Source organism: Sciurus carolinensis, chromosome 3 (genome assembly GCF_902686445.1).
Source record: "Sciurus carolinensis chromosome 3, mSciCar1.2, whole genome shotgun sequence".
NCBI classification, from domain to species: Eukaryota; Metazoa; Chordata; class Mammalia; order Rodentia; family Sciuridae; genus Sciurus; species Sciurus carolinensis.
In genome coordinates, this window is record NC_062215.1 from 21,020,182 (window position 1) to 21,034,242 (window position 14,061).

The following is a 14,061-nucleotide window of genomic DNA, read 5'->3' on the forward strand; positions in this document are numbered from 1 at the left end:
CGGCATTAAGCACCCACCACCCCAAGCCACTCTGTAATTGTTTGATTTTGCAGTCTCCGACATGCTTTAGAATGCACCATCCACTTGATTCTATTCTAAGAATCATGCCAAGCAGGGAGGGAAGGGTTGGCATCTCTTTTCAGTAGGGGACTTTGAAGAAGAGGGTCTCCAGTGGTCATGCTGTGACCACTTGGTTCCTTTGTTGCCTACCTTTTGGACCATCAACTGGAGGGCAGGTGCTGGCTATGTGCCCATCATGGCATCTCAGTACTGGCCACTCTGCCTGGTTCATCTTAGGTGCTTAGTGTTGAGTGAGGGAGGAAGGAACATTCTATTACTTTCTGTGCTATGAGCACACTACATGGGCAAAGCCAACTCATGATTAGACTGCAAAAGGCAGGCCAGAGGGATTACTACTGAGTGTCATATCCTGGTGCCTCTTCCTACTCTCCAACTCTCACCCTTGCACCTGCCTGTTAAAGGTACAGGATGGAGCAGTCGCTGTGCCATCCAGTGGTGGTTGCCATCTGGGACAACCTCACCCTTGCCCAGTGTGACCTGGAGGAACAGCAGCTGGAGAGGTGCTTTGCTTCAAGAGGAACCAGGGTCAGGTGTGAGACCGTTTGTGTGATGTTGAGAAATCCTGGGGTGCACTCCAGCTCCCTGGAGTAGGGGGACAAAAATGAGGCTTCTCCCTGCTTGGAAAGGGAGCTCTGTGGGCCTGGTCTGCTGGGTGAGCCATGGAAGCTATGAAGGTGTGTTCTGGAGGCTGCTGGGCTGAGGCAGGTAGTGCCCCCTCCTCAGAAAGCACAGAGCAATTGTGGGGGAAGATGGGTAGTGGGGGCTGAGGATTTGGGTCGAGGGCAGTGGGGCTCCTGAGTGGGTCAACCTCCTCCTGTGCCACAGGGAGCCCACTCTGTGAGGGATCAGCTGGGGGACAAGCTCCAGATTGAATGGCACACTGAGCCCACTGTGGACCTGACTGGGCTGCTGGAGCAGACGTGGTGTCAGTAGGAGGCCACGGTGGAGACCAGTTGCAAGAAAGTGAGGTTGTGGTTCTAAGACTAGGTGAGGGACATGCTGCAGAACAGGGCAGGACCCAGGCTTCTATTCTGGGTCACTGAGATGACTGGTTGTTTGACCCATGGTGCTTCAGTCTGAAGACAGAGCCTGCAGTCCTGAGCTGAGATGCAGGCTGGACACCCTGGGGAGGAGCTCTGGGCTCAGCACGTTCTGATGAGTTCCTCGTGGTGTGGAAAGACTCTGCTCAGCTCCCACTTCCCTGGAGCAGTTCCCTGGACTCAGTAGAAGTCTCACTGAAATACCAAGCAGGGACACAGCTTACACCTTGACTTCATCCTCCTTGGGAGAACTTTCTCATTGATGTAGATGGTGGATGGAGAAATATTAAGCCAGGCGAGGGAGGCTCTGCAAACCTATCTTAAAGGTCTCTGATGAAGAGTAACAGCATTGTGTTAGTTCTTACAGCCAAAGACAACTAAAGGGTCTGGATTATTTTCTGGTCCTGACAATGTCCTGGGGGGACATGCTCTTACTGCAGAAGTTGAAGGCAGGGATCTGTCCCTTTCAATCTGCTTTGTCCTTTTTTTGGTATCTATGTGTCAAACTCCTGTGTGAAGCTGAGACCCCAGTGTTCCTGAGCTGGCCCATGTGCAAAGGCTCTCCAGTACTGTGGAGGAGCAGCTGGCTGAGCCCTGGACTGACTTAGAGTGCAGAACTAGGAGTACTGCTTTTGGACATCAGGGCCCAGCTGCAGGGCAAGATCAACAAGTACTGGAACCTTCTGGAGATGGAGGATTGTAAGTGCACACCCTAATGTCATCTGTGTCAACACCAGATGTGATAGTAGAGTCCTCTTCTTGGGAATCATCTAAAGGGAGCCTGGGAGGCCAGCTGGTGGGGCAAAGATGCTGATTGCATCTTTGGGGCCCAACTTCCTCCCAGCAGGCCTGATGAGGGCACAGCTGCCTGGCCCTCCAGGAAGGTGTGCCGGAGCTGTCCAGCTGACCATGTCACATTCCCACTGTAGGGCACTCCCACTGAGGGCAGAGCTCAGGGCATTTAGGTTTAGGTAAATTCTTTCTGGAAAGGGATTCCTCGTATGATGTTTTAAAGTGTTTCTAAGGGTGTGTACACTTGTTCTTCCATTTTAATTCCTCAGTGGCCCTGTGGAAAGGGTAAGGGATAATACACTCTGTAAGCAACAAGGAACACGATTAGGGGCTTGTTTAAGTTTAGACATCTGTCCTGCCCCCTGCCTTCTCTCTGCCATGTTCTTTGCACCTGAGAGGCAGCCCTGGCCCTGCACTCAGATTCTCTGAGCTCTGGCTTCAGCTCCCTTGGGGACTCCAGGCAAGCTAATGCCCCTTTTGGGCTTTGATTCACCTCTCAGGTCTAAAACTCTCTTTTGCTCTCAAATTCTAAAGTGTCTACCTCCCTTTGCCTTTTGCTCACGTCTCATGCTAATGTTCCAAATATCTTTTTCCTCTCTGCAATCAGCGGGCGACTCCAGCCCATAGCACCTGCTGTCCAGCCCCTGCTGCCTGCCTCTCCTCTTCCACTTCTCCCCCTTTCCATGCCTCCACAGCCTGCCAGGCTGGAGATGGGAGCCACCCCCAGCTCCTCTGGCTCCGCGGAAAAGTCCTGCTAAAGATGCCTCACTTCCTCCACCAGCTGGGCAGGAGGCTGAAGGGAGGCCAGAGCCTGTGTGGACGGGCTTTTGAGCCTAGCAGCTCAGGCGCAATACCTGGATCTGGGCCTCCTCTCTTTAGGGTGTCTAGAGTGCTCCATTTCCCCCCTTTTATGGTCTCTTGACTGCTCAGAGATGTGGCAGACAATCCCATTTTTATTTTGCAAATAAACTTCACTTCTACAGCATAAGAGTTGGAGGCTGTTGGTCTCAGTTTTTTTTTTTTTTTTTTTTTTTAAAAATCCCATGCTAATGGCCTTCCTGGGCCTCTGCAGCCCCTGCTCCTATAGAAGTGGGGATGGAGCTCGCTCACAAGGGTGGTTCTGGGAGATGCTAAAACCAGAGAATGGGAGCTAGAAATAGGACTGCCGCAAAAGGGCCTTGACGAGAGGTCCTTGGTACCCGAGGACCTGGCTAAGATACGTGGAGTCAGATTCGTAGACGAAGCTTTAAAAAATATAGATGCTAAGTAAAATTCCCTTTGTTACCTGGATGGAAGCCACCTGGTCTTCGTGCAAAGGAAAGCTTAAGACAGAGGGCTTCCCCAGGCCCCAGGATGCCCTACTTAAATTAGGCTGCTGTGGTTACAAGGCCCCGTGCAGAGGTTTTAGGTAATGTGACACAACGCTCCACAGAGGGAGTGGCTGTTGTTATTCTCAGCTGGTGGCTGAGTCAGGACTTGAACCCTCATCTCTTTGAACTAGGTCCAAAGCCCATTCTTTAGAAGCTTTGAAGGGGAAAAAGGACACAGGAGAAGCCTTAGGGTGCCAGTTCTTCAGAAGTGTGACTCTCCAGCTAGCAGGACTAGCAATGCCAGGAGCTGTGGGACATGCACGTCCTTGAGCCCCACCCAGACTACCTGAGTTGGCAGTCTGTTTTATCAAGTCTTCCAGATGGTTCTGATGTACTACTGGGTTAGGGGGTGTATCTGGGGAGGGAGCCCCTCTATGGCCAGAAAGGAGTACAGAAAGGACTGGCCTTGCTCTTCTGAGGTGTCCCATCCTGCTGTCAAGACTGTATCTCTCTCCTGCACATTTAAAAACTCTGAAAATGTTCAGTGATGGTAATTTGCTGAGCCTGCCAGACTATCAGTAGAGAAAGGCTCAGACAGGCTGATCCACCCCAGTTCTCCACCCAACTCCACTGGGGGGGTCTTTCTGACAACTGCCTGGTGACTGCAGGCAGTAGACACTCAAACCAGAAGGTCTGTTTAGGCAGCCATGGCTGAGACCCAGCGCATCTCCAGAATCTGGCATGGAAGATGACCAAAGATGAGAAGCAGCCAGTTCCCCGTCATGGAAGACTCTCGAGCAGAGGTTTTGTAACTACCTGGTGGGGATGTCGAGGAAGCCACTCTGGCATCGGATGGGGGACAGGATGTCACAGCAGCAGAGGCCTTCCAGCCCCCACGCTCTGTGACGCCATGCATTCTAGGCCTTATTATTCATCAGAGAAACCACAAGTGTTCAAGTGGAGCCACCAAAACCACTCTAGGAGCTGGTTCGTGTCTTCCCTCTGCTCTGGGAACTCTCTGACTCACAGTGACGTGCTGAGAAATTCACAGGTATAGTTGATGACCACTTAGTGCAGCCCATCCTGGTGCAGGGCTCAGGTGTCAAGCCCTAAGGGTAGAGGGAGCTGAAGTGAGAATCTGGTCCCTCTGACTCCAATTTCTCTCATTTTTAGAACCCCACCTGTGGGCCACTGTCTGTGTAGCCAGGACTGATTTGCTTGGGAGGCATCAGGACCTCCATCCTAGGAATCTCTGGAAGGGTCAGCGGTGGTCAAACCTACCCCTCCTCTCTGCTGTGACTCTGCTCTTTTCCCTGAGTGGTGGAGTGTTTGGGTCCAGGTGACACACCCCTGAGGCCCTTACCTAAGAGCAGGTCTCAATAAGAAAGAGCAATCTTGATTGTCTTAATTTAGCACCTGGCCCAACCACCCTCCCCTCCTCCTCCTTTGTACTTAAATAGCTCCTTTTATCCAACAAGTTCAAAGCTGTCTAACAAATAAACCTACTTATTCTTGCACCATGGCAGAGTAGGTAAGCATCGTTCTTCCCATTTAAGGGAGAGAGGGAGAAGGTGAGTCATGCAGTGGTTGAGGGATTCTTCTGGTGGCATGAAGTGACTCAGTGGGGCCCCAGGGCAGTTGACCTGGGTGCTTCAGTTCATGCCTAATGCTCTAGCTGTCACTTATAATGGGAAGATTAGGTGAGATGAGATTGTGTGTGTGTGAAGTGGTTTGGGTTCTTGGGAAAAAAAATGCAGGGCAGAGGGGATTATTGTGCTTGGGGTGTGTGTCTGTGTGTCTGTGAAGAGCTTCCCTGGAGACCAAACTGCTCATCATCACCAACACTACAACCATTTTCATTGCCATCGTCATTGTCACCATCATCATCATCACCATCACCAAAGCATACATCTTTTGAGGTCTTACTATGAGTTTAAATAGGTCTATAAACTCATGGCAATCCTATGAAGTCAATGCCATTCTTTCCCATTTTTCAGATGAGGATCCAAGTCTCAGAGAGGTTAAGTAACATGCTAAGGTCACACAGCTCTTAGGTGGTGAAGCCTTGATTCAGGTCCAGGCACTCTGCCCCTGGCAACTGTGCTCTTAACCACTGTGCTTTATGGATGCCAAGTCTCACATTTTGTCAGCATGATGACAGAACCATAATTATCCCATTGTTTTGATTCATTTCCTTGAAGGAAATAAGAATGCTTCTGTTACAGGAACCATTTCTGAGAATTTATACCATGACAGGTGATCCAAGGACTGGAAGTTCTGTAGTATCTCTAAGTAACTTAAAACCTGAGGTTCCTGACAATTTTAGTGACTGAGAATCACCAAAGAAACTTAACTTACCCTCTGCCATTCCCAAAACCACTTCACCTATGAGGAGAAGAGAGATAGTCTGAGTCCCTTACAGATGTTCATTGCTTCAACATTTACAAAACGTGTGTGTTATACAACAAGCCCCGAAAAACCTTGCAAGAGGCAGTCCAGACAACACAATCCCCACTGTGAAGTGGGCGAAGTTCAGGCTTAGGGAGGTGAAATGACCCCTCCAGGGTCTCACAGCAGGTGAAGGGACAGCACCAGGCATGTCTCATCCTGATCCACTGCTGGTTCCCTGCACCCAGCTGTTAGGGGCTTTGGCAAAGGTACATCTGGATGGAATGCCACCTCTATCCACCCTCACAAGCCGGGATAGGTTTCACAGGGAAAGGCATTCCTGGGTCTGGGATCTCCCTGAGGACAATCTTCCTGGGGTTTCTCCCATCCTGCAATGCCCTCTCCACCCAAACTCAACACTGCAGGCAGAGTTTCTGGTCTCCCTCAGCTGAGTCTTCCCCTTTATGCTGGTTATTGCACCCAAATCACTCCTGCCTCCCTTTCCCTTCCTTCTCCCTTGTTCTTGGACACCACTGTGACCTGCTTTGGCCAGTCTCACTGGCCCTCCACCTGCAGGAGGTCTCTGGTTGGGAGCGGGCAGAGCTGTCTGCTGCTTCCATTTCCCCCCGCCCATCTTACTCCCTTTTCCATTTCCTGTTTCTCACGTGCTTGACTTACATTGTCTCTTTTTTCTCTGCCCCACACCACACCCATGGAGCAGTTTCTCACCTTGTCCCTGCCAAAAGCCTCTTTCAATTCTTAAAAGATTACCTGTGGGCAGCCACAGGGCTGATGTGTGTGGCCATCACCACTGCCCAGACTGTGGTCGCCAAGGCAACAAGAACCAAACATCAAAATAACCAATTCCTAGGTCTGAGTGAAGACAAGCTTCTTAAAGGGATTAGGATTCTAATGAGATCAGTTCTTTGAGTCCTACTTATGAATCACCTTGACAGTGAAGCATAAATAAATCTCTTTTGAGATACAGGTAAATAAGGTGAAATGGCTTCATCCTTTCACCTTATGGAAGAGACTCGTGGTGGACTGGATTGAAATGGCCTGATTGGAGCTTTGGGCAGGAGCAGGTGTGAGGAGGAGTGGACTGCAGAGAGTAGAGGAAGGAACAAAAGGTTCGGGGATGAAGGGCCCAATTATATTTATTCTATATATCCGCCTGCTCAACAGGTCTGAGAGCTCCTGTAGAGCATACCTGCCTCATACTATGACCCCTGTCCCTGGGATTGTATCAGACACAATGGATGTTCAACAAATGATTGCTGCTTTTACTATCATGTGTGCAGTTTTCTAATTATGTTAGACACAAACACATTTCCAAATGTCCATTTCACATCTTTCAAATAACTCATCTCCTTACCTTCTACTGATTCCTCATTTATTTTTGAAACTCATATGGGCCTGAATTGTAATTCGGTCACACAGATAATCCTTTACCAGAAGTAGGATTCTTCTGTTTTGGTTTAGTTCTGTGCCCAGCATGCAGAAGATATCTAATAAATGTATTTTGAATTAAACTGAACTTGACAAAGAAATGTGAGTTTGACAGTTCATTGGCTGCTCAATTTTTCTTGGGATGAGTAAAACTTGCAAATATTCCAATTTGGAAATCAAGAAAGTACATAAAGTCCACTTCTAACCTGTGTGAGTTCTTGGGGAACTTACAACCTTGGGGTCCAATTTCCCCCACTAATTCAAGAAGCAAATTTACTCAAGCTTTTCTCTATTTTGCAAACTCTGCAAGAAAGATGTTAGATTGACAGGGGCCAGCAGCCATGGGTTTACTCACCAGCTAGTCTGCCTGTGGTTTCCATCCAGAATTCTTCTGTCATTTCACCAACTGCAGGACAGCCAGCAGGGAAAGAAGGAATAGGAACAACTGGCAGGCAACAGGGGTCACCTGTTCCTCCCTGCATCTTTGGTGCGGCTGCCAGTTGGCTGTGACCAGGAGCCAGTGTGGGTCTGACTATTCCTTTCTTCTTTCTCCTCTCCATACTCCTTAATCATCAGGAGTACATGGTGGTGTTCCTTTATGACTTTGCATTGCCTGGGTGAAGACTGTAGTGCCACATTGTCTGCCACAAACAAATCCAACTGGATCACAGAGATGATGCTCTGCTCTGGACACCCTGAACAATGGTGCTTCTTTCAGAGACCTCAGAAGCTGTGGTCCTGTGCCTGTAGATCATCCATGATTCATCTCCATTTATATCCCCCAGGACACTCAGCAGGGTGGACTGTGCTTCTCTCCACCAACTCAGCTTGCTTTGGCTACTTCTCAGCTTTGCCTTCTCCAGGTTAGCCCATTTGAAGATGGGCTATCTGTGTCTGATTCCTGTGGTCCTGCATGGTTCTGAGGGATTCCTTTCAGGTTTCCTTCTTGTTTCTCATCCTTGTGTTCTTATCCCTTTTATGAAGCACGTTGCTCCTTGTCTCCACATCTCTCCACTTCTCCAATCTCTCTGCGTCGTCCGGAATTCTGGGTTAGCTGTTTTTGCTAACCCAGCCCTTGAATCTTCTCATACTTATAACCTAAACATTCTCCCCTGGCCTTCTCTCCTTCAAGACTCCACGAAGCTACACTGGTCGGTCAGTGCATAAGACCAAAGAGGTTGGAGGACGTTGCTGGCATTTAGTCTCTGCTTGGGGTAAAGCCTCCCTGGTGGGAAGAAGAGAGGGTTGAGGAAATGACTCAGCATTGCTGGGAGACCAGCACTTTGGAGCAGGCTGGGAAGAGCTGGGAAGCAGGAGGTCTGTGCTAGTCCCTGCAGTGAGCGCTCATCTTTGGTAGCGGTCATCTTTCCAGCCATCACAATTCCAGATGAAAGGAGACAGAAGCTCCCTGCTGACTGCTTCTGCTGGCCTGGTGTCTTTGCTCTGGAAAGTGTCTGTGGTACCTGCCTCCAGACCCGCCTATTTCTCCCCCTTTAATTGTCTTGGAAGAAAACAAAGAAAACTTGATTTTATTACAAGTCTAGGGCTTCTTTGTAATGCTGTGGGGCTTTTCATCACGATGGCATTATAATAAGTGGTGATAATGGTCTTGGGGAGGGCAGCTGAAGGACCTTTTATCTGAGACTCAAGTGAGCCATGAAAACTCAATGGGGAGAAAGACTCCAATAAGTCATCGTAAATGGCAGCTCTGGCTGGCCACCAAAGCCACAGAGGAGGTTGGGGTGCTGCTCCTGAGATGCAGGTGGTACCTGGAGGTGCCTGTAATTATGCAACGTCTATCTCTTTCCAACTTTGGCCACTGTTTCCTTGGCTCTTCTGGTGCCATCCTCCAACCCAAGTGACTCTAGCTTGCTTTCCCAAATCCCCCACTTGTGGTGTCTCAGAGATTTCTCCCCTGTGTCCAGGCCTTGGATTCAGTACTTAAATACTTTTGAATAGGTTGTGTGTGAAGCAGTAGGGCTGGAGATAGGAAGCCCAGGATAGAATATGGTGCAACTTCCTGGAATATCTGTTTCACTTAGAAAGTTGGGCAAAAGGCTACAAAGTTTAATTGCAAATTTAAAAGTGATTTTTAAGGTTCAAGTTGATCTGGACGTATTCTGAAATGTGCTTCAACTAGTGAAGTTTTAAGATTAAGTGATTTCATACCTATGGAGGGCCCTTTGGACTATCTCCTGACATTCCTAATATCCCCACTCACTCAATTCTGATACAGTGGATACCTGGTGAAAACGTTTGCTTTCATATCTGCCTCCAGATACACTTCCTAGCGAGTTGAAATGCATTTACACGAATTTTTCAACTTGTATTTTTCAGTCCTCTTTCAAAATGATCTCTTCCTCCAGAAACTTCCCTGTTCTCAAACCAATTATCAAAGCCTCTACCTATAAAATTCTTCCCTCTACAATTCTTTTATGTGACAGCAGGGGACATTATGTGGCCCTGTAAAACACAAAGCTGTTGGAACTTTTTAACCACAGTTCAAATCAGTCCTAATCATTCACCTCAAACATCCGTCCCTGACTGTACGCTGCCTCATTTAAAGATTCTTCTCTAAAAGCCGAGGGGAAGAGAATCTACTGCTGAGAGTTAGTGCCACTTTTTCCTCAACCCAATCTGTGTCTCTCTCAATCTGGAAATGCAGGGTGGGCCAGGACATGAAGTTGATTATGGGCCTGCAGGATCATGTGACACAAAAGAATGTCATTGCATGGACCAACACCCAATTAATGAGGGCTGGACGTGTGGCCTCTTTGAAGATCTACCACAGAACTCTGATTTCATGGGTGTACTGCCTGAAGAAGAGTCCTGACTTAGCAAGAAGCCCGAGTAAAGATTTTTATGGGACAAGGGACTCTTCTGAGGAAGGCAAATAACAGACTGAAGGAAAGGGCGTCTAAAACCAATGAAGAAGTACAAAGAAAAAAGACATTACATACTGTGCCCACACCCTCTGTGGAGGGGTATAAATGCTCACCAGAGGAAGGAGACCCACAGCGCTGTGGCTCGCAGACTTGCATTCTGTCTTCAGCCGGGCACCTCGCACCCTCCCAGCACCATGCCGTACAACTGCTGCCTGCCCAACCTCAGCTGCCGCAGCAGCTGCTCCTCCCGGCCCTGCGTGCCCCCCAGCTGCCATGGCTGCACCCTGCCCGGGGCCTGCAACATCCCCGCCAACATTGGCAACTGCAACTGGTTCTGTGAGGGCTCCTTCAATGGCAACGAGAAGGAGACCATGCAGTTCCTGAACGACCGCCTGGCCAGCTACCTGGAGAAGGTGCGCCAGCTGGAGAGGGAGAACGCAGAGCTGGAGGCCCGCATCCAGGAGCGGAACCAGCAGCAGGATCCCCTGGTGTGCCCCAGCTACCAGTCCTACTTCCGGACCATTGAGGAGCTCCAGCAGAAGGTGAGGGGACTTGCTGTGTCATCTGCAAGCAAGGAAAGATGACTGAGATTCTCCGTCTGTGTTTCCTGCTTCTAGGCTGTCAAGATTCTTACCTCCCTTATTACCTTCAAAATGTCTCTTTAAGCCACTTGAAGCAAGTTGATGGTTTCATATTTATTTCCCATCCTCACCGAGCAATCTCTCACTCCCCAGATCCTGTGCACCAAGTCTGAGAATGCCAGGCTGGTGGTGCAGATCGACAATGCCAAGCTGGCTGCCGATGACTTCAGGACCAAGTGAGTTCACACTTGTTTCCTTTTTTATTATTTTTTTTGGCTTAACCTCTCGTTAAAAGGGATTTCCATAGCTTTATTGAACAACAGATCAATCCACTGGTTGTGAAGAAGGCTGGCTGGGGTGGGGGTGGCGGGACCAAGTAAAGGAATTACAAAAACAGAGGACAATATTGGCTCTTGATGGATTCTCCGGAACTCTCTGTGTCCTGGGTCTACTCATTTCAGAAAGAGGGAAGACAAAGCAAATGAGATCATCAAAAATCATTCTTTTGAGTCTTGAAAATCTGCCACTTGCTGATCTGCCCCTATCGTCTCGCAGGTATGAGACAGAGCTGTCCCTGCGGCAGCTGGTGGAATCAGACATCAATGGCCTGCGCAGGATCCTGGATGAGCTGACCCTGTGCAAGTCTGACCTGGAGGCCCAGGTGGAGTCCCTGAAGGAGGAGCTTCTCTGCCTCAAGAGGAACCATGAGGAGGTGAGGCCAGAAATGTGAGAGCTAGAAACCTGGCTCAGTCTTAGAGGGAGGCTCTAGGGATTTGGAGCAGGAGAACAAATATGAGCCTTAGGATATCTTTATGAATTTTCTTTAAAAATACACCCAAACCTTATGAGGAAAGAAAAACTGGAGAGAGATAAAACCTGTGCCTGTTCCCATCAAGACCTACCTTTCCACTCCAACCCTCGGCATCATTGCTTTTCAGAGCATCTCCATTTGCTGGTAGCTGGTCACCAAGTTGTGGAATGAATCCTGGTATTGCTGTGATTTAGTGCAAAGTCATTTTTTTTTTTTCTCTCTCAAAGTCCAAACAAACAAAATAAGACTGGGATTGTGGGTCACCACACTTCCTAAGTTATGGTGAAGAATGAGTTGGGGACACTCCGTCTTTGGAGGAGGTCATGGCATGATTTTACTTGATAGTCAGTGTTATTAGATGTGCAATATGAGGTTGTGCACCAAAGTTTTGTATTTTGAAGTGTCTCAGCCAATCTGGGAAAGAGCACATCCACCAGTCTATCCTTCGGTGGCATCCAAACAAATCCTTGGGAATTTTTTTTGGAACCAAGTTCCATGTCCTGGCCACGATGAGGGGGGCGCTGTGCCACATGGAGGGCAGACAGGTTTGCTTTGAGCTGTCACAGACTGCTCTGCTCAAAGTTTCTCTTCTGAGAAAAATCCCATAATCTCCGAGGGTCCATCCACTGAAGACAGTCACTCTTGTATATTTTGCATCCACAGGAAGTCAACACCCTGCGTTGCCAGCTTGGAGACCGCCTCAACGTGGAGGTGGATGCCGCCCCCACTGTGGACCTGAACCGCGTGCTAAATGAGACCAGGTGTCAGTACGAGGCCCTGGTGGAAACCAACCGCAGGGAAGTGGAGGAGTGGTTCACCACCCAGGTGGGCATCTGAGCACGCAGCCACTCAGGACCCGAGGCCTAGGGCCCTCAGTTCAGGTCTGATCCTGTCTCCTCCCTTGGGTGTTTCAGACCGAGGAACTGAACAAGCAGGTGGTGTCCAGCTCAGAGCAGCTTCAGTCGTGCCAGGCGGAGATCATCGAGCTGAGACGCACGGTCAACGCCCTGGAGATCGAGCTGCAGGCCCAGCACAACCTGGTGTGTATTGTTCAGACCTGCTGGTGAGCAGTGTGAAGTCGGGGAGGCAGAGTCACCTTTGGACCACACTCTCCTTAGCTCTTGAAGCTGGTGACTCTGCAAGCCCATGGAGAAACCCCTTAAAGGGGCAGCTCCCTGACACTCCTTTGTCTTCCCCACCACAGAGGAACTCTCTGGAAAACACCCTGACAGAGAGCGAGGCCCGCTACAGCTCCCAGCTGTCCCAGGTGCAGTGCATGATCACCAATGTGGAGTCCCAGCTGGCTGAGATCCGGGCTGACCTGGAGCGGCAGAACCAGGAGTACCAGGTCCTACTGGACGTCCGGGCCCGGCTGGAGTGTGAGATCAACACGTACCGGGGCCTGCTGGAGAGCGAGGACTGCAAGTGAGTGCCAGCTGGGGTGTCTGATGAGGCCACACTCATGAGTATACTACTCTGTGGAACTCTCCAAAGATTACATACCTTGGAAAGGAAACCCAGCTTCACTCCAGGCATGCTCAAACAGCCCAGAAAACACATTATGGCCATCATTAAAAACATCAAATAGTTTGGCAGCAAGAATTATTTGATGTACAGACTGAAATTGTACCACCAATTCTTTGTATTCTGCTACAGTAATCTGTATGACTGCCTGATGTGTGATCCCTGATGTGCCTTAGTTTCTGCTGTGCTGTATTATATAGAGGGGAGCTCTCCATACACTATTCCCTCTGGCCTTATAATTAGCCCCACACAGGCTGGATCGGTATCCTCCCCATTCTATAAGTGAGGAGGCTACAGCTTGGAGACGGTAAGCAACTTGCCCAAGGTCACCAGCGAGGAATGGACAGATAAGGGCTAGAAGTCAGAGTTTCAGGGTTTCTGTCCAGTCTGTGATAGGAAGAGCGTCAGCGATTTGATAATTGTGCCACAGAGGGAGGTGGGCCTTCTCTTTTCTAGGCCAGGCTGAGTCCTGACAGGCATTCCACTCTTGGGGTCCATCTGGTGTATGATTACACGTCTCCCTCAATTTGCCTTATCATTTTTTGTCTCCAGGCTTCCCTGCAACCCCTGCGCCACAACCAACGCATGCGGCAAGCCCATCGGGCCCTGCGTCGCCAATCCCTGCACCCCCTGCGCGCCCCCTGCTCCCTGCACGCCCTGTGTCCCGCGCTCCCGCTGTGGACCCTGTAACTCCTTTGTGCGCTAGGACCCAGGGAAGCCAAAGGGGCAAGGACGCAGGGCCTCGGGCTCCAGGGCATTGACCCGGCTCTGGTTCATTCGACAGAAAAGGCCTGAAAACACAGTGGAAAGACTGGTGCTGCCCCGGTGAGGCACAAGAAACTCACCGGAAGCCTCCGGCCACTCCGACCTACTCCAGACCCGCATCCGGGTCGGTTTCTTCCTTTGCTTGCTCAGAGCACCCTCTGAAGTGCCAGCAGCCCTCCCTTGTAACCTAATAAAGGCAATTTTCATGGCAAAGCAGATAGATGCCTTTCTCATTGGTATTCATTCGTTGCCACATGAGCACCAATTGGGGACTCCATAAAAAGCCACCTGAAAAGAACCACACAATGGCCTGACTCTTGGAGACAAGAGACATTCTATGCCTGGCAGGCAGGCATGTCTGGCCTGGTGCCCTGGACCCAGGGGTGAGGCAGAGAGGTCAGCAGAAAGCAGGGCAGGGTGCTGCCACCCGTGTCT

General features: G+C 49.8%; 1 protein-coding gene across 1 annotated transcript; it reads left to right on the plus strand.

Moving 5' to 3' along the window:
• The first annotated feature begins 10,136 nt into the window (after positions 1 to 10,136).
• On the plus strand, positions 10,137 to 13,777 carry LOC124979647 (keratin, type I cuticular Ha1). The gene is made up of 7 exons (XM_047544128.1): positions 10,137 to 10,487; positions 10,680 to 10,762; positions 11,082 to 11,238; positions 12,001 to 12,162; positions 12,252 to 12,377; positions 12,542 to 12,762; positions 13,414 to 13,777. Exons 1-7 carry the CDS (start codon positions 10,140 to 10,142, stop codon positions 13,565 to 13,567), a joined length of 1,251 nt encoding a protein of 416 aa, XP_047400084.1. The 5' UTR covers positions 10,137 to 10,139; the 3' UTR covers positions 13,568 to 13,777.
• The last annotated feature ends 284 nt before the right edge of the window (positions 13,778 to 14,061 follow it).

What these genes read in the sequence shown, in the direction of transcription:
- LOC124979647 (XM_047544128.1), top strand. Translation starts at nt 10,140, where the DNA reads ATGCCGTACAACTGCTGCCTGCCCAACCTCAGCTGCCGCAGCAGCTGC. An exon ending in GCCGATGACTTCAGGACCAA is followed by an intron (nt 10,763 to 11,081) that starts GTGAGTTCACAC and finishes ATCGTCTCGCAG; the next exon opens with GTATGAGACAGAGCTGTCCC. An exon ending in AGGAGTGGTTCACCACCCAG is followed by an intron (nt 12,163 to 12,251) that starts GTGGGCATCTGA and finishes TGGGTGTTTCAG; the next exon opens with ACCGAGGAACTGAACAAGCA.